The 19,922-nt window shown below is 40.7% G+C and overlaps 2 protein-coding genes across 4 annotated transcripts; one reads left to right on the forward strand and one right to left on the reverse strand.

Moving 5' to 3' along the window:
- Positions 1 to 211: 211 nt before the first annotated feature.
- Positions 212 to 9,098, forward strand: LOC103155656 (FYVE, RhoGEF and PH domain-containing protein 4-like). Of its 2 annotated transcripts, XM_007577413.2 has the most exons (16): positions 212 to 469; positions 2,961 to 3,101; positions 3,357 to 3,900; positions 3,997 to 4,438; positions 4,785 to 4,930; positions 5,156 to 5,312; positions 5,404 to 5,542; positions 5,857 to 5,915; positions 6,080 to 6,223; positions 6,299 to 6,471; positions 6,721 to 6,751; positions 6,828 to 6,908; positions 7,008 to 7,127; positions 7,214 to 7,357; positions 7,508 to 7,648; positions 8,744 to 9,098. In XM_007577413.2, exons 1-16 carry the CDS (start codon positions 244 to 246, stop codon positions 8,918 to 8,920), a joined length of 2,865 nt encoding a protein of 954 aa, XP_007577475.1. In that variant the 5' UTR covers positions 212 to 243; the 3' UTR covers positions 8,921 to 9,098. The 2 variants fall into 2 exon arrangements, with proteins under 2 accessions (XP_007577475.1, XP_016518918.1); XM_016663432.1 differs by lacking the exon at positions 2,961 to 3,101.
- Positions 9,099 to 9,843: 745 nt separating this feature from the next.
- On the reverse strand, positions 9,844 to 19,826 carry LOC103155649 (protein LCHN-like). Of its 2 annotated transcripts, none has more exons than XM_007577401.2 (9): positions 18,936 to 19,826; positions 16,879 to 16,978; positions 16,518 to 16,676; positions 13,009 to 13,165; positions 12,753 to 12,891; positions 12,545 to 12,676; positions 12,315 to 12,465; positions 11,662 to 11,730; positions 9,844 to 11,444 (listed from the first exon to the last, which is right to left on the reverse strand). In XM_007577401.2, the coding sequence occupies exons 1-9, from the start codon at positions 19,330 to 19,332 to the stop codon at positions 11,249 to 11,251; spliced, it is 1,500 nt and encodes a 499-aa protein (XP_007577463.1). In that variant the 5' UTR covers positions 19,333 to 19,826; the 3' UTR covers positions 9,844 to 11,248. The 2 variants fall into 2 exon arrangements, with proteins under 2 accessions (XP_007577463.1, XP_016518933.1); XM_016663447.1 differs by having other exon boundaries at positions 11,662 to 11,745.
- Positions 19,827 to 19,922: the final 96 nt, after the last annotated feature.

Here is a 19,922-nt window from a genome sequence, read left to right on the forward strand (position 1 = left end):
ACACACACACACACACACACACACACACACACACACACACACACACACACACACATATATATGCTTTTGTTGTAAAGAAAAAATCATAAAAAAAGCTAATTCTATTAGAACATTTTTAAGAAATACCTTATTCACCTTCCAAGCGCCTCCATTTTCTCTAAATAGCGTTTAGATGTAGAGAGAAAATAAAGAAAGGGGCGTGTTCATGTAAATAAATGGGGGGGTTCTCAACAGCTGGTGCCGATGATTATACACGTGAAACGAGAACCACACACACCGGGTAGCATCTCTATGGTCTGCGTCATGTTGTCAAGTTTCATTGGAGTTTCACAGTTCGCAGGTGAAACAATGTTCGACTTGAAGAAAAGAAACAGTTTGACTCTAACAGGAACCCGTGAGGCGGAGGAATTTAGACGAGTGGCAGTCCGACGGAAAGACAAAGGTGCGACGGGGAACGACCTTGACCCAGGTGAGGTGGCTACTCTCAACTTTTTTCTTTTTAAACAGGCTTTCTTAAATCACCGGTCGCTGCTGAATAAATTCTGTCAATGCACTATGTAGCTTTCTGATAAAAAAAACAAACAAACAAAAAAAAACCCAGAAACGGTCTCTTGCCAACCACCTCAAGCACAAATGCGGTTGTGTTATGAACCAATTAGGAATTCTAATATTAATGCTTTTGTTTGCTTCTTCGTGTTGTATTTGCCAATTAACAGTTACCTGTTTCTTAAATACAGAAAATGCTATTTTAAGGTGTGTTGTAGAAATAAAAATAATGTAATCATTTTTCATTTTCTTCCTGAAATCCCACTTTAGCTGTTAAAGGTTGAGTTGCTTTTGTTTCCCCTCACTTTGTTATGCAAGAGCCTTGAGCTTGAGTCAAAAACTTGCAGAAACATTAATCCAATTATTTATTTTTACCCAAAGCAATTTGGTCTAGAAAAAATGTTGACTGAAGGGGTGCTAAAAGATGTATAAAAGGTCATAAAACATATCACAGTTAACCACAAAAATGCACCCAGGCTATATGGTATGACATTTGCATCAACACAATCAATCACAGTGCATTAAAAAACTCCACAGACCCAGAAGGGTGAAATGTTAACTTGGTTTCATAAAACCTTTATAAAAAAAAAAAAAAAAAAAAAAAAAACTAATCTATGGAGTGTGCATTCAAATGCTCTTTCAAAAAGGGCTACAGCGTGAAAGAGGTGACCAGGGCAGCCTCTTAGTTAGGGCATCAGTGTGTACTAGGCACACTTGGTGACTTTGTTGGACGAGGGTATTATTTCACATCGACTGAATAAGCCCAGACGTTGCTTGTGTGTCTCGACATAAACTGTTTCTTTAGTCCACACAGACCCACATTCTCATACAAAGCAATTACTGTTCTCTGTGAGGAAGAACTGTTTTTAAAGACTGCCTGCTTCATTGGTACTGTTAGACGGAGGATCCAACAGTACAAGCCATACTCTGATAAATGTTGGGGGGAAATGGACAAACGTGCAAGTGTAAAAGTTGCTCTTTTTTCTTTTTAAGAGAAACCCCCTCCCACACACACACACACACAAACACGTGCCATCCAAAAGGGCTACACAGTAAATCAAGGCGTAAGTTTTAGACAGAAGCAACAGAACCCATACAATACAAGCCAAATGTATGACTACACACGGTTTAAAAAAAAAAAAAAAATCATAGTTTTTCAATCAAAGTTTCAGGTTTCTGTTTGAAGATTTTAAGCAGTTGTTTATGGAAATTAGTCATGGTAAAAGTACAGTTTATGTGAGCAGATACGACAGGAGAGAATAAAAATGGTAGGTGGCAGCATAATCAATATCCTGATTTGTGAATCACTTCATGACTCTTTTTTATTTTTTTTTTATTTTTTTATTTATTTTTTTTTTTTTTACTTTATTTCAGGCAAAATATGAATAAAGAATGAGAGCTAGTTAAAATTGCATCTGTGAAATTGTTTCAAAATATATAGGTGGTAAACTATGAGCATTGGTGCATTCTAACCTACCTGAACTGATTTTGGGCCTCTGTCAGAGGTCGACATGAAGGGAATTGAACCAGAAACCCACAGACATCACCACCATCGTCCCATATCACCACGTGTCAGAAATGGCAGTCCAAGGGTTTTTCATTTGCATTTGCACTGAAATCTATATCATAAAGAGCCAGAAATGCATTGGATTCATTTTAAATATCTAAAAGTTCAGTTATCCTTTGTATTTTTGAGAACTTCTTAGACAAACTGTGCATGTCGTTGCGCTGCTGCTATGGAGACAGCAGCAGCAGTGAAGCATGTAAGTCTGGCAAAGGTTTGCCTCAAACAGTTAAGCAGAAGTGAAAAAACAGAAGTTTCTTCTTGAGAAAGCAGCGGACTTTAGCCCTCTTCACATGACCAACAAATCAGCCTCACATAAGCACAAATAGATCAACTTTCCTACAAACCAGGGCTAATCTGGCTCCAACTTGGATGTAAATGCAGGTAGGAAAACAATCGGCTATAAAGTCTAAATGTAACATGTTTGTTTTATGCTGCAAATTTTTTATAGATTTTTTGAAGTTACAGTGGACGTGTTTGTAATGCTTCTAAGAATCTTTCCTGGGTTAATTGTAGACAGCTGTAGACCAGTAGCAGGAGGTAATTTAACTAAAGTATTTGGTGCTTATTTTTTGCTGTACAATACAACATCAGTTTCATATATTGAATAGAGACTGGCAGCAATTTTGTTTTGGCTGAATACATGTTGTAATATATATCAAAAAAGCTTTTAATACCTCATTAATTAGCAGACCTGTGGTTTCAGTAATGCTTCTGTGTAGCAACAACAATTTTACACATCATTTAACTGTTGAAGGAATTTTAAAATGTTACCAAACATCAAATAAGTGCTGACTAACACTGCATTTTTTTACTTAAGAGATAACGGTGTTTTTTTTTTTTCTTTTAGATGCGGACAGCGGAGCGTGCGGCGCTCACAGCTGTGGCCGTGCTCACGACGCTCTCTCTGGAACAAAACCAAACCCCGAACCTAATACGAATGAGGATTATGAAAACAGGAAATCAAAGAGATCTCCTTTCAAGTTTCTAAGTAAGCTCAAAAATACAAACCTCTTCATGTGACGCTTGTGTGTTTTTACAAAATATCACGTAATACTTTTGCAAATATTTGAGAACATACGGAAAATTTCATTTGTGGATCAACAGAAGGGTAAATCTTACATGAAAAACAGTTAAATTACCCTAAAAAAATGTTTGAGTTGGTGGAAAATCTGTTTTGTTTATTTTTGTTTTTTTAACAATGCAGTGATGAAACATTTTCCCACCGAACCTTCTGTCTTTATAGCGACTCCTAAACCAGCTCACCTTCAGAAGTTTCAGAAGACGGGACAAGATCAAGCCTCCCATCCCACTTCAGACACAGTAAAACCTCAACAAGGAAATGGCTCAACCAACAGAGATTGCAGAATCTGCATTTCCTGCGTTAGCCCACAGACTTGTCAAGGGTCGCCCAGTCCAGTCAGAGGTGGAGGAGGCAACTTTTTGAATCCAGTGTCTGCGGAACATCCCATGCTGGCTCCAAACCTTTCAAGTTGTTTAGTTTCAAGATCTCCAAGTCTGGCTAAGATAAGCACTCAGGGTCACAGTCCACTGAGGGAGACGGGCCACGGCCCTGCTAAGCTGTCCCCCAAAAACCGTAGCCCTCTCATGGGAAAGCTGTGCACCCCGAGCCCCGTTCAGAAGAAGATGGGCAGCTTTAGCCCTGCCAAGAGCTCCAAGTCGTTTCTGGGCCTGCACAGAATCTCAAGTGAGAAGCTGGAGAAACGAGAGAAGAAGGCAGAAAAATCTTTAAGCGTGCCTGATCTAATAGTCTACATGAATGAAACCAGGTAGGAAGTTGGTTGATGTGTATATTCTTATTTTTTACTTCTATGCATGAAGATCATTTCTAAAAAAAAAAAAAAAAAAAATTACCTTCCATGCAGGATTCCTCCTGAAAAAGTTGCTCCTCTAAAATCAGCTAACTGCAATGGGCCTGGTGTCGATATCGAGACCCCAGACTGTAAGCTAAGAACCACAGATGGAGACCGATTTTGCAGTAATAGCACCGAACTTTCCCCAGGACAACAAAATGGCAAAATACAGCAGAGTGAAGAGTCAACAGAAAGCCTAATGGATGAAGGCAAGGCACTCGGAGGACGCGCTAGCGTGTATTCCTGTGAGTGGACTAAAGCGACCGCTAGAGAAGAGAGCTGTTTCCTCGTTTCACAAGCTGACAATAATGAGGAAGATCAGGAGAAAATGAATGAAAGTGGAGGAAGTGAGTCAAAAAGTGAAGATGACAAAGAACAGAAACTATACAGGATAGCTAATGAGCTGCTGCAGACAGAGAGGACGTATGTGGCCCGTCTATACCTTGTCGACCAGGTAACAGAACTTTCCATTTTGTTGTTTTGATTTTATAAAAAAAAAGATATAAAACTTATGCATTTTAAAAGTTTGGTTAAGTGCTATAGGAATGAGGTAAATGAATATGTGGTAACTTTTTTGGTGCCAGAGGATGGACAAAAATAATCTTTGCAGCAAACATGAATGAGCTACGTTGAAGTAAACAAGGTTGGACAGATGGCTTGAGCACTGCGGGTTTCGTTTCCTTTATGGAAATAAGTAAATGCAACCATGCACTACAAATCTGAGCATAATTAAAAAGAGAAGTTGTAAAAATGATAATGAACATTGCTTCGTGACCTTGGCTTCTTAACTCTCTGTGCAGGTCTTCTGCTTACGGCTTACACAAGAAGCCGATCGTGGCTCATTTCCTCCTGACGTGATAAAAAATATCTTCTCCAACATATCGTCCATCTACTCATTCCACAGCCAGTTTCTACTGCCTGATCTGGAAAACTGCATCATGCACTGGTGAGTCTAGGTTCTAATTACTTAGTAACTTCCTTAGTGGTATCGCTGCTTAATCTTTCATTAAAGGGGGAACCATTTTATACCTGACTAGAGAATACACGACGTTGCACCATCAGGCCTGGCCAAAATAGCATCTTGTTTTTTTTTTTTTTTATGAACATAAAATGTCCTTATTATAGGAATTGTTTGAGGCATTAAAATATTTTCTGCTACATTTCAATGAAGGCATGAAAGCCCTGGTTTGGGTAAAGCTCTCCTGCAGCACGCACCCTTCCTGAGGATGTATGCCGACTACATCAGGAACTTTGACCGAGCCATAGAACTGGTCAGAACCTGGACCGAACGTTCATCTGCCTTCAGAAACATCATCCAGGACATCCAGGCAAGAAACACTCACCAGAGCAAGGATGCATTTGTACATCTCCACGTGTCTCGCCTAGATCTGATCGATGGTGTTATGTTTGTGCTGCTAGAATCAGGAGTTGTGCGGCAACCTCACCCTGCAGCACCACATGCTGGAACCGGTCCAGAGGGTTCCACGCTATGAGATGCTACTGAAGGATTACTTGAAGAAGCTTCCTGAAGATGACCCAGATTATGAGCTTGCTAACAGTAAGTGATTTTGCACCAAACCACAAGACGTAAACTGATGAAAATGAACAAAAAAAAAAATGCCTTGAAGTGATCTGGCAGCTACCAAGTCTTCCTGTCAACCATTACAGACCAAAGGCTGGAAGAGACTTTGTAGCATTTTTCTTTTTTTTTTGGATATGAGGTTATGCTATTGAAGTAAAAGATTAAATTACACATTGTTGCCAGGGATTCCAAAGAGTACGGAAGATGCTGTTTATACTGTAACTATTGCGAGTTTTCCTAAGACGGTTCTGAAAGTGTTTGAGATTCTTGTTTCACTTTTTCCCCCATAGAATCCTTGGAGGCTGTTTCTATGGCAGCAATTCACTCAAACAGCGCCATCCACAAAGCCGTGCGTAGACGCAAAACTTTGATACCGTTCTGATTCGAACTAATGTTAACGGTTTTCACCACCTCAATATTTTCATTTTATTTTATGGGCTATGGTAACAACATAGGCACAGTACTGATGGGTTTTTAAGCAGATCAATTCAGTCCATGTTTGTTTCATCGTAGGAGAACCTGAAACGGCTTCTGGAGATTTATGAGATGGTTGGAGAAGAAGAAGTGGTCAACCCCGCTAACGAATTTCTCAAAGAAGGTCGCCTGCTGAAACTCTCTGCCAGGAACACGTCGGCTATGGAGAGACATCTGTTCTTGGTCGGTTGTGTGCAGGAAAACATCTCCTCCAGTGTTCGCCACACTAATACTAACGTTAGTGTTTTGCGTACACAGTTTAACAACTTCTTGCTGTGCTGCTGCGCAAAGTTCAGCCTGGTTGGGCAGCGGTTTACTGTCCGCTGCAGGATTGGCGTGGACGGCATGCAAACGCAACAGACGACCAATGAAGACCACCCATACACCTTCCAGGTCTCTGGCAAGGAAAAGACTCTGGAGCTACAGGCCAGGTAGGTTCACAGCATTTCCTAACAGCTGAAGTCCACAGCTCTTTGAAAACAAGAGTTAAAGTTTCTGATTCATACAGGATGTATCTGAATGGATTTTAATGGACATGCATTATGTTACTTTCAAAGACTTGCACAAAGTAAAATGAATGCCCTGCAGCCTTAGCAATTAAATTCAAGCAGTGGATTTTCAATAAGCACTTTACATGTCGCATTCAATTAAATGTAATCAGTTTTTACTTTCTTCACAAGCTCTGAGCAGGAGCGAGACGACTGGATAAAGGTATTTTTGTTTAGCTGCAGTACATTAACTGCTGCTGAAGTCACAGAAAGACTTCTAATTTGTACTCTATCTCTAGGCGATTCAGGAAGCCATTGATGTGTTTCAGAAGAAAAACGAAACCTTCAAACTGCCTACTAAAGAACCTACAGAAGAAATTGTAGGTTGGATCACATACTTTCTTGAAAATTGCAGCCACAAATTGGTCCTTGTGTGCGATTAAAAAAAACAAACACTAAGATACACACCTGTTGTACAGGAACTTGGCCGACGAGCCCCTCGCTGGATCAGAGACAATGAGGTGACCCTGTGTATGACATGCCAGGAGCCTTTCAATGCACTCACCAGGAGAAGACATCACTGCCGCGCCTGTGGCTACGTGAGGACCCGGACGCTTTGTACTGTACGAAACAGAACGCAACGCAAGGTCAGTTCACAGGTGATGGTGTCTGCTCTCCCCCCCAGGTGGTGTGTTGGAAGTGTTCAGACAACAAAGTGGCTTTAGAGTACGACGGCAACAGGCTGAACAAAGTGTGCAAAGCTTGTTACTCCGTCCTGGCTGGCCAGAGAGCCGAGAGGATGGAGCGAAAAAAGAGACGAATGTTGGAGGTAGGATATCCTGTGATGCTGGATTGCGTTTTTTCTGCTTTAGGTTTTTTCCCAGTCAAGCTGCGGCTACAACAACATTTATGTTACTAGATTATTGAAAGAAAATCCTGCGACATTCTGATTCAAGTTTTGCTTTTGGTTTCATCCCAGTGTGAAGCATATCCAGGATCAATGGACTGTGTTCTGAGTGGGTTCCTACAGTACGGGGACAACTCCACGATTTGGCAAGAAGTGTGGTGCGTTGTCAGTGGGACTCAGCCTCCATTTTTCCATGTGTACAGTACTCCACAGGTAATGATCCATCAATTTATCTGTATACAATCTTTTATTTATGGTCAGTATAGATGAAGTACAAAACGCTTAAAGAAAAAGGTAACTGTTTTTATGAGATGTCTTGTAGAATATTTACAAATGCAACAGAGAGAGAGATGCTGAAAAGACGTTTATCTGCCATTACACACTTTTTACTTTTTTCTGTTGCCACTGCGTTAAAAGATGAATTCATTTTAAGGATTTTTACACATCTTGACCTGGTGTAATATGACATCAGTAAAAAGATGTTAGTTTGAAATATTGCACAGTAAATTAAAACTGCAAACAACCATTTCAAAGTGCTGAAATAGTGGTGTGCAGTGGCTGGTAGAAAAAGACGTTTTTATACAATAGTACTGAACACCTGGTGTTGACATTTTTTAGATTATATTATTATGATAAGGAAGCTGCCATCAGCTAGAAAAAACATGATCTTTGACAGATCAGTCACTGTTGTGGCCAAATGTCACAGCACTAAACAAAACTCTAAGCTTGTAGGAGACCGTTTTCCCAGAGATATGTAGATTTATTTATGACATTAGATCTTTCTCAATAATTAGTAAAAAAATAAATAAATAAATATGGGCATTACAGTCATAAAGACCCTCGTATCGTTGCTACAGTTGGGCCACTTCAGGACAAGAATATGACATTCAGTCAGAAGAAAGATGTTGGTAAAATGAAAATATTACTTTAAATCTCAATCTGCTAGGGGTATAAATAATTCTGGACTTGAGTAGATTCTAATGAATAGACAATTGGAGGTTAACACATTACTGCTGTGGATTGTTTCAATCTGTCTGACTGCAGAAGTAGAAAAGCTCATTTATTTTCCCAGGAGCCTGATTTGAATCTGTAAATCTCCTTCAAAATCCTCCGACATTTACAGTAGATGTTCAAAACTTATTAAAACTACTCATTTTCTGCTACTGAAACTTTTTGCTGACTGTTTGCACAGCTTAGACACTCCAGTATGAGGAATTTTGCCAAGTGGAAGTGGTTATTCTTATTGATATTTGTTCTATATATAGTGACAGCCATTGTTGGTCCTTTCTTTCCCTCCCTTGTGTCCAGGACGAGAAGCCCCTGCTCACCGTACCGTTACTCAGCTGTGTGATCGAGGAGCTGCAGGATCAGAACCATTTCAGTCTCAAACAGTCCAAAAACAGCCACGTGTTCTCCTGCGACGATCTGGACATGAAACAGAACTGGTTGACCGTACTTAAACTGGCGGTGGTGAGAAGTTTGTGATCCACGGAAACAGAAAATCCTCACTGTGGGAAAACGATCCTAAAAGCATGTACTTTAACAGATAAAGGAATATTTGAAATAAGAGCAAGAGAAGGATTTTTATTAAAAGTGGTTGTGCACTTTATTTCTGACATGATTGACGGTGAAAATAAATAAAGCAAAGGTGTTTTTAACATGACTCGGACTATCCTTAACTACAAAGATGTTTGCTTCTGCTTTGTGCAGGTAGATTTAGTTGGCGAGATGTGGAAATGTTTTCTTACAGTGTACAGGCGCGTGGGTTTGACATACACGGAGAGACCAGGGAGATCACTGTTGCTGTATAAAACACATTCAGCTGATCCCATTTCTTTACATAAAAACACATTTAGGTTCACATTTAATATCTTACAGATAAAACTAAAATAGAAAACGAATTGCTGAGTTAGACCTCTGGATCTCATGGTTAATGCAGGACACTGACTAAAGCTCTGGGTTATCTTACTGTGCAGTGTGTTGCTGTATGCATTTAAAACAAAGGGGTGTATTTTCATCTACAGATGATTATAATGAAGCACATTTTGAGGGGGGGTTTGAGTGTGATTTCTAGAACTATGCGGATTAACCTTTAAAATCACCAAAAGTAAGATGTGCTAAAAGCTGTGTGGCTATACAGTGGTATACTGGTTTCATACCCCTTAAACATTTTCACATTTTGGCCACATAATTCTGTGTGTTATCTAATTTTATGTGTGCTACACACAATAGCAAAAGCTGAAATATGTGGCAAGTATTTCATCAAGTCCTCTATTTAAATAAATCAAAATAAAATCCAGGGCATCCAGAATACCTCTTTTTGTTTTAAGGTGTGCAAATGAACAAAAAGCACTAAAGAATACAACCAGACACGTAATGGTTTGTTCCAAAATAATGTCTGCCTTTTCTTTTTTTTTTTTTAATCAATTGAGCTAAATGCATATCAATTGTATTCATTCATTCATTCATTGGAGAGGCCTAGTCAAACTCCAGATGTGAATCTACATGGAAATCTGTGGTCAAACTCTCATTCATCCTGACTGATATTGTGTTAACCCTGCAAAGAAGCTAATACAGAAAAATACTTCTAAACTACATTGAGGTTTTCTGGCTGTAATGTGACAAAAATGTGGAAACGCTTAAGGAGTACATGTAATTTTGCAAGGCACTGTATATTGTTACAGATTACTTGTAGCGCAAAAGAAGCTGCAGTAACTACTCCCCAGATTCTCACTGGGGTTGATATAAAACCACATTTATTAGCTGTCATTTTATATTCTTTATGCAGAATAAACAGTTACTTTCAAGTAACTGAAACGTCAATGGAAAAGAACTGTAGCGGAGACGCTAAGAGGTCGAACATGTTGGATCTTAATCATGCAATACATCTAATCGAAGCCAGAGGGAGCTGTTGAGCTACATAAATCTTGGTAGCTCCACTCAAATAGTCTACTTTTTCCATTACATTGTAATAGAAATGGATGCTTTCAGTGCTTTTTGTGTTTTTGCTCTGAAAGATTTTTTTTTTTTGGTCAATGACAAAATTATTTTTCCTAATGGAGCTAAATTGGCCTTGTATGTTGATAGGATTCATCTCAAAGCTCAACTCCTGATGTCTAAAAGTGCAAAAATAAACAACACATCTCTAGAACCAACCTGCTGCCTTTGTGTCTTTCAAACATTCTCCTCTCAGACATACGTTGTGTCACTAAATGTCACTTGGTTGGTGATGTTACAGACGTACTTGGTGAAAGCAAAGGCAGTTTGACGTGTCGGTGAAAGACCTTGAGCCCTAATTTGGATCACCTGGGCAAAAAAGTGTCTCTTTAAAATCCAGCAACACGGTACACGAAGTGCAACACTGGCAGAGATTCAGACCTGATATCACACACATACACTGACACACAGATCACAGACAAATCAGCCTTATTTACAGGAAGCCCACCTCTAGTTACCTTTCGTACTGTAAAACTTGCTGGCTTAATACGTTTGTGCGGTTCGGTTTTCGTTTATCTAGTCAAATGTTTAAACAGTCTGGGGAAAACAAAAAACATGGCTCAGTATTTATATCAAACACAACAGCTGTATGGAAATCTCCACAAGGCTCTGCTCAGTAGAATTTACCACGTTTTTGTCGGTACCACTGAGTTCAGACGTTCTGGCTGTCATGGAGGAGACCAAACATTACAGCATGGCGCCTTCAACAGTGACCCAAAGCCAGTGGTGCAGCAATCAGAGGCAGATAAGCCCCCTGTGTTAAAACCAGCAGTGATGACAGACAGAAAAAAACAACAAAAAAAACAATAAAAACACTCAGCTGCAGCACAGCTGCTCTGAAACCAGCAGACTGTCATAGCCGTAGATTTCCAGCAGGTGGAGCAGGAAGAGTCTGTCTCCATGGGGATCCAGACCCATGGCCCTCACACTGTCCTGGGTGACGGTGGGATCCGGGCTCCCTGCCACCTCGCTCAAAGTCTGGAAAATCCTGTTGTTCTGCTCCAGGAAAAACCTTCAGAAGTAAAACAGAACGAGAACTTCCCTGAACCTTCCACTTTTTTAAACACTGTTCTGTGTTTTTCCCTTTGGTTAGTTTTACTCTGTTGGTCAGAAACACTGATTTGTGTTTGTTGTAAATGAAAACAAGAACTCAAGGGTGGATTTAACTTTAAGCTGCATCCAGGATTGTAATTTAAAAGTGGGCTAATAAAAATTTATGATGTACTTACAAAATAAAAAGATCCTCCTCGCTGGACACACAGTCTCCATTTTCCTCCTGGGAATACAGCAACATCTGCCTACAGACACAGACACTTCTAATTGTTTATGGTCTCACTACAACAAACCTTTCCTTAAAGCGAGCTCCTAAGAATATACAGCGCCTTGCAAAAGTAGTCATACCGCTTTTATGCAAAATGTACTTTTTGCACGTTTTTATATTTCCACTCGGGTCTCAAAGCAATTTAAAAAAAAAAAAAACACTCAGCCGTTATTTTTTTGGCAATAAGTTAATGTTTCTTGGTGTCTGGAAAAGGAGCCGTTTCAAAACAGTCTGGAATATGGAGTCACATTCAATGTGAACTGTGCTGTCACTTAGCAACCACAGTGGAGCTCCAGCATTTTTGGTCAGCTGGTTTAATGGCTGTTTTGTTGATGACTCATCATTCAGAAACCACTCTCTGCATTCTAGTTGGTTGTGCAGGAGGCTCCACTTCTGCTTTTCAAACATGTGCGGTTGTATAATTGCACATCTGCAAGCAGCCATTATTTATATGTGTGGCTAACAGTGCACACCACCCGTTAAAGGCGTATTGATAGTTTTCCGAGACACAACAAAGAGGGAAACAAATACTAATTTCACTGTGTAACTCGAGTAACCTACCTCTGCTCGGTGAGCTTGCGATATTTCTCTCTGTCGGCGGCGCTGAGGCGCAGCAGAGGCTTCAGCCCGTCTCGGTAGGTCTTCACATTCTGATTATCAACATACACATCATACAGATCTTTCTTCTCCTCAAAGATCTTCTCAGTCGTACCTGAACATGCAAACATGTCCCGCGCCCGGTTACCATCGACTTCCTCGTTCGGTGCGAAATGTTTTGCGAATCCACTCACATGCTACATAGGAAAGCTCGTTTTCCAGGGCGCTGATGTCGGCGACGTTAACGTAGAAGAAAGGCCGGAACTCGGGTACTGCCACGCCGACGCCGGGGATGGAGATGTTGGCCAGGCAACAGCAGCAGTACACTGACGGAGGACGGGAAACAGAAGAATTGACACGCCTTTCGATGGCGTGGGACGTTTTTATCAGAACGTGTCCCACCTCTGTAGCAGACCACACCCACAGGCGGAGGAGAGAAGATGAGGATCCGCCTTCGGAGGAGAGCCAGCTTCCAAAGGACCATGATCTGTTCCCCAAAGAAGCGGATGAACTGGGACATGCAGCCTGCTGGATGAGTGATCTATCCCAAACACAAACACAGGGAGAAACTACTGAAACATACGGAAAGATTCATCATCTGAAAAAAAAAAAAAAGTAAACCATTTTATTGTCATAGAAATGTGAAGATCTCTCCTACCTTCATCTCAGGGTGCATGCTGTGGTTAATCGCAGCGCCCCATGCGTTGTCTGGGAATGCAGTTATAACATCCTCTCCACTGGGGGGCAGTAGCGCCCTCTTGTCCTCGTAAAAGGCCTCCAGGGGTGAGTAGTGTCCCGGGGACTGAAGCTGGAGTCTGTGGAAAGGAGAAGAAATGGCATCAAGAGAGATCTGGACCGGAAAAATTATAATAAATATAAACTCTGAAGCTTTTACGGCCACGGGAAAATATTTGTTGGTGGTGCACGTTCAGTATAATGAGCTGAGTCACCAATCAAATCCACATACTGCCCGTGTTATTCCGACTCAGTGCTGGAAACAGTCTAAAAACGAGAGCACTAATCAGCGCGTGGACAGATGGCTTCAGGTCCCGGAGCAAAGCTATTCTGACTGCAGCTGACAAAAATCACGATGTTCCACCTCCGCGTCGCCCAACGACAGCAACAATCTTAAGACAATAACAAAAACATTGAAAATGAAAACCGGAAAAGGCTGGGTTAAGCGTTCGCTAATTATTGTAGGAGCATTGTGAAGCAAATGAGCACGTCAGCCGCAGGAGTTAATTACACAAACGAATTTGTCCGTGACCTGGAAACCGTCATTGGGTAACAAGACTGACGAGATGTAAGTCAGGCTGGGAAAAATATCCGACCACAGCAAAGAGAAATGGCAAAACCTCTAAAATGATGCTTCAGGAGTTTCAAATCTGATTTACGTGAGAACAACAAAAACATATAAGAGATGTAAAATCCGTTTAGAAGCAAAAAAAAAAAAAAAGTTTATAAATGTATAATACTGCCTAAAACCTTCTGTTTTTATTTTACTGAACCTCACATGTGGTGTTCCTCAAGGCTCCATACTCAGTATTTTTTATTTCAAATCTGTTTGCTCTTCCTATATCATGCTACAGTGTGTTACGGCATCTCTTACCATAAGTAACGCATAGCATTTACCACACGACAACAGTCACTGAGCCAGATGAAACCCTACAGACTAGCTGAGTCAGAGGTTACTACAGCCTAATGCTCAAAATAAATTAATTGTTTAAAACAGAAGGTTAGCGGTCTGGAGAGGCTGCCTGTCAAACAAACAAAAAAAGACAGAAAAAAAATGGTGCATACTTTTATTCCCAATAGTTTAAACTTTTGTAATGGTGGCTTTTCCATATTCCAGTGACCAGAATTAAAAGTTTGAAGACTGCATTTAAATTGCTGGGCTCCAAAAATGCCTTCGTTAGATGTGGAGAGAAACTGATGGCGACTTTAAATCAGGACTGAAAACATCACAGTTAATGCAGCTTCATAGTTAATGTCAAAGATTATTTTATCAGTTAAGTTCCTTTAAATGGTAACTTAACAAAGAAACTTTGTGGCCATTTCTTGGACAGTCTATTAAAATATAGGGAAAACAAAAAAATCCTTGATGCATCCCTTGAACCGGCCCGTCGGCCTTACCACACACCACTGTCTCACTGTTTCCTACATGCCCTGCCCTTGCGCCAGTCTTGCGTAGTTCTCTCTCACACCAAACATTTTCAAACAGTTACCTAAGTTCCTTTACTTGTCCTTCGTCCGACTGTTGCCATACTTCCCCATCAATACTCTAAGAGCAAAATAGGATTTCGGCTCTCGACTGTCAGGAGGAGAGAAGAAACCAGAGAAATTCCTTAACGTTTGAGTCACCCCGTGACCAACAGCACGCCCTTTGTACAAGGAGTGACGACTACCGGAGCAGCCGTCAGATGGAGGAATCTGGAGAGAGATATGTGGGGGAATGATGAGCAGGAGCACTGCATGACTGGAGGCCGCAGTGTGGGAACCGTGCAAGAAGAAAGGAGAGGGAGAGAAGAGAAGCCGATTGTGTAGAGAGCGGTGTGTTCAACTGAAAAAAAGGAAGTGTGAGTCTGGCATTGAGAGTCTAAAGAAAGCAGAAGTAGAAAGTCGTCTGAAGGGGGTTTATTCCTTTTTGTCTGGATCAAAATGTAAAAAGACTGAAATACTGATGCTTTCAGCATTACTTCATTCAAGGAAAGATTAAAATGTTAGTACCTCGCTAAGGTATTTATACATCTTGTAATTTTCTTTGTCACATTACAACCACAAACTTGAATGTACTTTGTTGGAATTTTATGAGATAACATGGTGCATTTTTAATGAAATGGAAGTGAGATGATAGACAGGCTTCAAAAGGTTTTGTCAACAAAGTGAATGAATGGCAATGAATTCATATTATTGCTTCTCTGAAGTAATTGCTCCAAAATGCAGTTCCATAAAGTCTTTTCATTTCTTTTTTCTTTTTTTGGAATGTGACAGGATGGCTTCATGGTAGCTTTAAACTTGATTTATCTCAATTTATTGGGAGTTAATTTCAGAGTTGGGTAGCAACTCATATTTACAACATATTTACTCTATCTTTTATTGAGTTTTTTTTTTTTTTTCGAAAAAATTTACTTATAGGAGTATTTTTTACTGCACTGTACTTTTTACTTTTACTTGAGTAAAATTTCTGGAGTCTCTTCAATGAACAAAGAACAAACATGTTTTAACCAAAGCTTCACTCGACAGAGACACATCTGCAGTTTTTGTTAAAGTTTCATAAGTTTTTTTATTGAAAGAAACTGATTTGAAAAAAATATTTTGGTTGATTTTATTTTATGCCATGAAATATTATTTTTGTCCTTAAAATACAATTTCCACTTAACTTTATATCTTGGGCCATCTAATTTTTAAATATTAAATGACTGATAATTTGATCAATTACTCAGTACTTGAGTAGATTTTTTACCAACCTCTGCCTCAATCTCAAATCTTTTGCAACTTCCAACAGAAAATGATGCTACCACCATGTTGAACCATTAAAAGTATTTTGTTGTTGTTGTTGTTTGACCAGAATATGACTCATAATTGTCCTAAAACAACATTTTATTCCTGACCTATTTGATGTGTTCCTCTGTCTTCACAAAATGTTTGACTTCTAGAGGCATTCAGTTTTAATTGAAGGGATTAGAGTAAAGGGGTTTTAGTTGAATATAATTGCACACCTCAGTTTTTAGTGAATAACTTTGAAGCACCATTCTCCTCCCACATCATAAATATAACCTGGCTGGTGATGGTCTGACAAATAAAATCCCAGTAAAACACACTGAAGTTTATAGTGTGAATGCTTTGACTAGACACTAAAGCCACCCTAATGCCCTACATTAAGACTTTTAACCCCAGCTGATCCCAGCACAACTGTGCAGTGATCAGACCAGCTCAGGTTTCCAGGTGTGAATGTGTACTTAAGGTGTCTCCTACAAGCACGGCCAAGTGAAAGACGAGTTTGTGGTTACAATTCAGTCATAATTAGAAAGTGAGTCAGCAGTTTTAATGTAATCGTGACAGTGCAACAGTCGTGTCACAATGTTGATCTCTGCTAAAAGAGGAAAGTAAAGTAAGACTTTTGCTGAAGCCAGAAGCTGCTTGCCGTTAAAGACGGTCCTTCCTTACCTGACCTGGTGCTCCAAGAAGCTCATGTAGCGGTAGAGCAGCGTGTAGGACGGAGACAGGATCCCCACCGACTTCATCCGGGCCCCCCTCTCCTCCGTGCTCTCCACCGCCATGTTGGCGAAACAGGCGAGGCCAAAGTAGCGGCCTTTCCGGAAGTAGCTGCAGAAGGAGGAAAGATGTGGGGATGGAAGATGAGGCAGTGAGTCAGGGAGAAGCGAAGGCACTGCCAGATGGCTGCGCCAGACAGCACTTTGCCAGGATGGGAGGTGGTGGGGGTTTTGGGGGGAGGGAGGAGATCTGGGGCCGCATCCTAATATTTGAAGCTGGCTTACTCTGCTTGCCAGCAAACAGAGCCACTCACATGAAGTCCGTGCTGACTCGGTGGGAGCCGCTGGCAATGGCTTTGAACTCCACTCCCTCCAGGTCCATGTCTTTGGGTAGACACCACTCCAACATGTTACCTGTGTCACACGCAGACAACATAAACAGACGGGTACATTCGTATTCAGGGAGCTAAACGGGACGTGGAAGTCGCCGTGAGCTTCGGCTGAGCAGACCGGGCCTGACAGGTGCAGACAAACAGAGAACGTGACTCAGCGAGTTGACGGCGTTCGATTACGTGTGTCAGTCAAACAACCTTCTGCAGGAATATGAGCTGGTTTGTCAACAAACCAACGTTTTTTTTTCCCACCATAAACTACAGAATGTTTTTGATATGATAGACAACAAAAAGCAACACTTATTTGTACAGTGGAAGAACACAACACGACACTTTTTTTAAGGAGATAGAAACAAAGAAGAATGTCTGAAAAGTGTGGTGTACATTTTTCTCCAGCTCCATTTACTTTGATACTTAAATTCAAATTGAACAACTGTTAGGTTGCATTTTAACCCTTAAAGTAAATATTTTCCTTTTATAATAAGAAAATAATACTGAAATAATTTGCATCTTTAGATCAGGATCTAACTAGAAGCTTTTGTTTTAATCTTATGGTAGCTAATTATAGTTGAGGGAAAGATGGATGGAGCAATAAATCCAAGAAAAGCCAAATAAAAGTCTCAGTGAGAGACTTGGAAAATCATTGTCACAACTGAAAAGACTAGGCAAAAATATGAGTCAATAGATGTGCAAAGATGTATCCTTTCCCTTCCAATTCACAATTATGCACTTCTTTGTGCATAATTGCACAAAGAAGTACAATAAGCACTTCTTTGTGCAATTAAAAAAGTGCAAAAAAAAGCAGTGTGGAACTTTATCGTTGTTAGGCAACAGATTGTGAAAAAAGCAGAAATGCTCTTGCAATACACTTTAGTTTTATTCAGATTTGTTTTTCTTTACTCAGCTGAAATCTGATCAAAGTGTTTTGTAGCTCAGCAGCAAGTGCCTTTTGTTAATATAATTAAATAAATAATAAAAATCAGACTTGCTTATATAAAGAGTGTCATTCTGGACCATCTGTTACACTGAGACAAAACTAGCCTAGATTTTTTTAAAGAAAGTAAATAATTCTCAGATTCTTTGGCCCAGAAACATTTCTTAAATGTTAAAACTTTAGCAATTTCTTTTTTGTAAGTTGCAACTTTATTCAAGGTGTGATTTCAAATGGTTCATCTGAAACTATGCTTTTGGAAGTCTTTATTGTGAAGAAATCTGGGCTCCGTGATTATAAACATTTTTTTCTTTTACTAAAAATAATGCTTTTTCAATAATGCAATGATTTACTAGATGTACATTGATTGTTATTGTTAAACGCTGTAGCATCATGGCACTGGTGGGCTGGAGGCTCATTATATTATTGACTTTTCACTCTTATTTGCGTTCTTCTCACCCAAGATTGTAACATGCAGTGATAATTACGCAGTAATGATTCCTTCTTACTGAACAAGGATGACAGTAGCAACCTGCTTGTCATGTCAGCTTCACATGCCGCAAACCCATAAAAGAGCCCAGCTCCACCCTGCAGAAAATCTCCTGTCCTCCATTCAGAGCAGCTTTTCTCCATCATTCATTGATTCTGTGTTTGATTTGCCCACCGACTAAGCAATCCATCTGGCAAGTGATTCACCAGGGCTCTGCCAATCTTCAAGACAGCCCTTATTAAAAATGTATGGGTTACCTCCTGCTGAAGGCGACGCCTGATTGATTTATATCACTTATCCTGACATTTGGTCAAACCCCCGCTGATCTGGCAAGGGAAAATGTGTCGTGACTTTCGACTTTGTCTTTAAACTTGGAGAGAAAGATCAGGAAAAGCCACACCTGTGGGAGAATGATCTGCAGAGTTTGCTCAGACAGGCGCTTATTTTGTTCTAGGCATCATGCCTGGAAAGGATGGTTCTAAATGATACATAATCCTTAATTTACTCAGAATATTTCATGCCTTCCTGAAAACAATTTGTACATATTAGCTGTCTCACCTGTTCTGGTATTAAATGTAACTACAAAGACAGACACAATCTGGTCCTTTTCCTCCCACTTCACCATCCTGTCCTCCAGCGACGCCTCCCTCGTTCCTGAATCCGAGAGATGCTCCTCCTCGTCGGGCGGCAGCGCTCGCTCCGTGGCCGCCGGCGGGGCGCTGGAGGTCGCGGGCGGGGCGCTGCAGCCGTCTGCTTCGGACCTGCGGGGCGGAGTGGGACCCCCAGGTCCGCTGCTCCACCCAAACCCCGAGCATCCTGCCGTGCCGCGGCTGTTGGACTGGCTCGACAGTCGCTCCTCGGAGGGAGTCGCCGCCGGGGCATCGTCGCCGGGTTTCTCCGCGGATGGGATTTCCTCCCAGTCCAACAGAGGGGCTCGGTCCGACCGCTCCACCATCCTGCTCGTCGGCGTCGGTCTCTCCGCCGATCGAAAACGATGATCTCAGGCGACAGCCGCCAGGTCCATCCGTGGATAATCACAAGTCAGAGTGTTCTCCGCAGATTAAAGTTATTGCAAACTGCTCACCAAGGTTGCATTTAAATTGCTTTAAATTGACACAACGCGCACCACTTTTCACGTTTAGCTTGGAAACCTTTCTAATCTTCAATGATCATAAATTTGATGCTGTTTAGAGAGGGCAACTCCTTCGCCTGATGCGAGCTGCATTCAAAACTCACGTTAATTTTTTCGTCTCCCTCCTACAGAATTTAACATTTCGAAACGCGGCTCTTTCGAAACTTCTTGAATGCACCCCGTTAAACAACGGTCGGTAGGTTCATCAGTCTTCTGTTCTCTAGCCACACTTTCGATTAAATATTCGTTCTCCACTAAGCTGCGCACCCACAAATTTAATTTAAAAAGTTTTAAAAGGTAATTCATGCGAGTTATTTTATTATGAAATTGTATTTTCTTTTAATTGTCTCGAAAAGTGTTTTGCTTATTTCACATAAAATAAAAATGTCGCTAAGGGTATGTGACGAATGTTG

This window comes from Poecilia formosa, unplaced genomic scaffold, assembly GCF_000485575.1.
Source record: "Poecilia formosa unplaced genomic scaffold, Poecilia_formosa-5.1.2 Scaffold9, whole genome shotgun sequence".
NCBI classification, from domain to species: Eukaryota; Metazoa; Chordata; class Actinopteri; order Cyprinodontiformes; family Poeciliidae; genus Poecilia; species Poecilia formosa.

Bases quoted from the DNA above. Each gene is read 5' to 3' on its own strand.
- LOC103155649 (XM_016663447.1), bottom strand. From the start codon at position 19,332: ATGGTGGAGCGGTCGGACCGAGCCCCTCTGTTGGACTGGGAGGAAATC. The intron at 16,979-18,935 runs GTGAGACAGCTA...CGTGTGACACAG, and splicing joins TACATTTAATACCAGAACAG to GTAACATGTTGGAGTGGTGT. The intron at 13,166-16,517 runs GTAAGGAAGGAC...TCCTTTCCACAG, and splicing joins TTCTTGGAGCACCAGGTCAG to ACTCCAGCTTCAGTCCCCGG.
- LOC103155656 (XM_007577413.2), top strand. From the start codon at position 244: ATGATTATACACGTGAAACGAGAACCACACACACCGGGTAGCATCTCT. The intron at 5,313-5,403 runs GCAAGAAACACT...TTGTGCTGCTAG, and splicing joins ACATCATCCAGGACATCCAG to AATCAGGAGTTGTGCGGCAA. The intron at 7,358-7,507 runs GTAGGATATCCT...GTTTCATCCCAG, and splicing joins AAAAGAGACGAATGTTGGAG to TGTGAAGCATATCCAGGATC.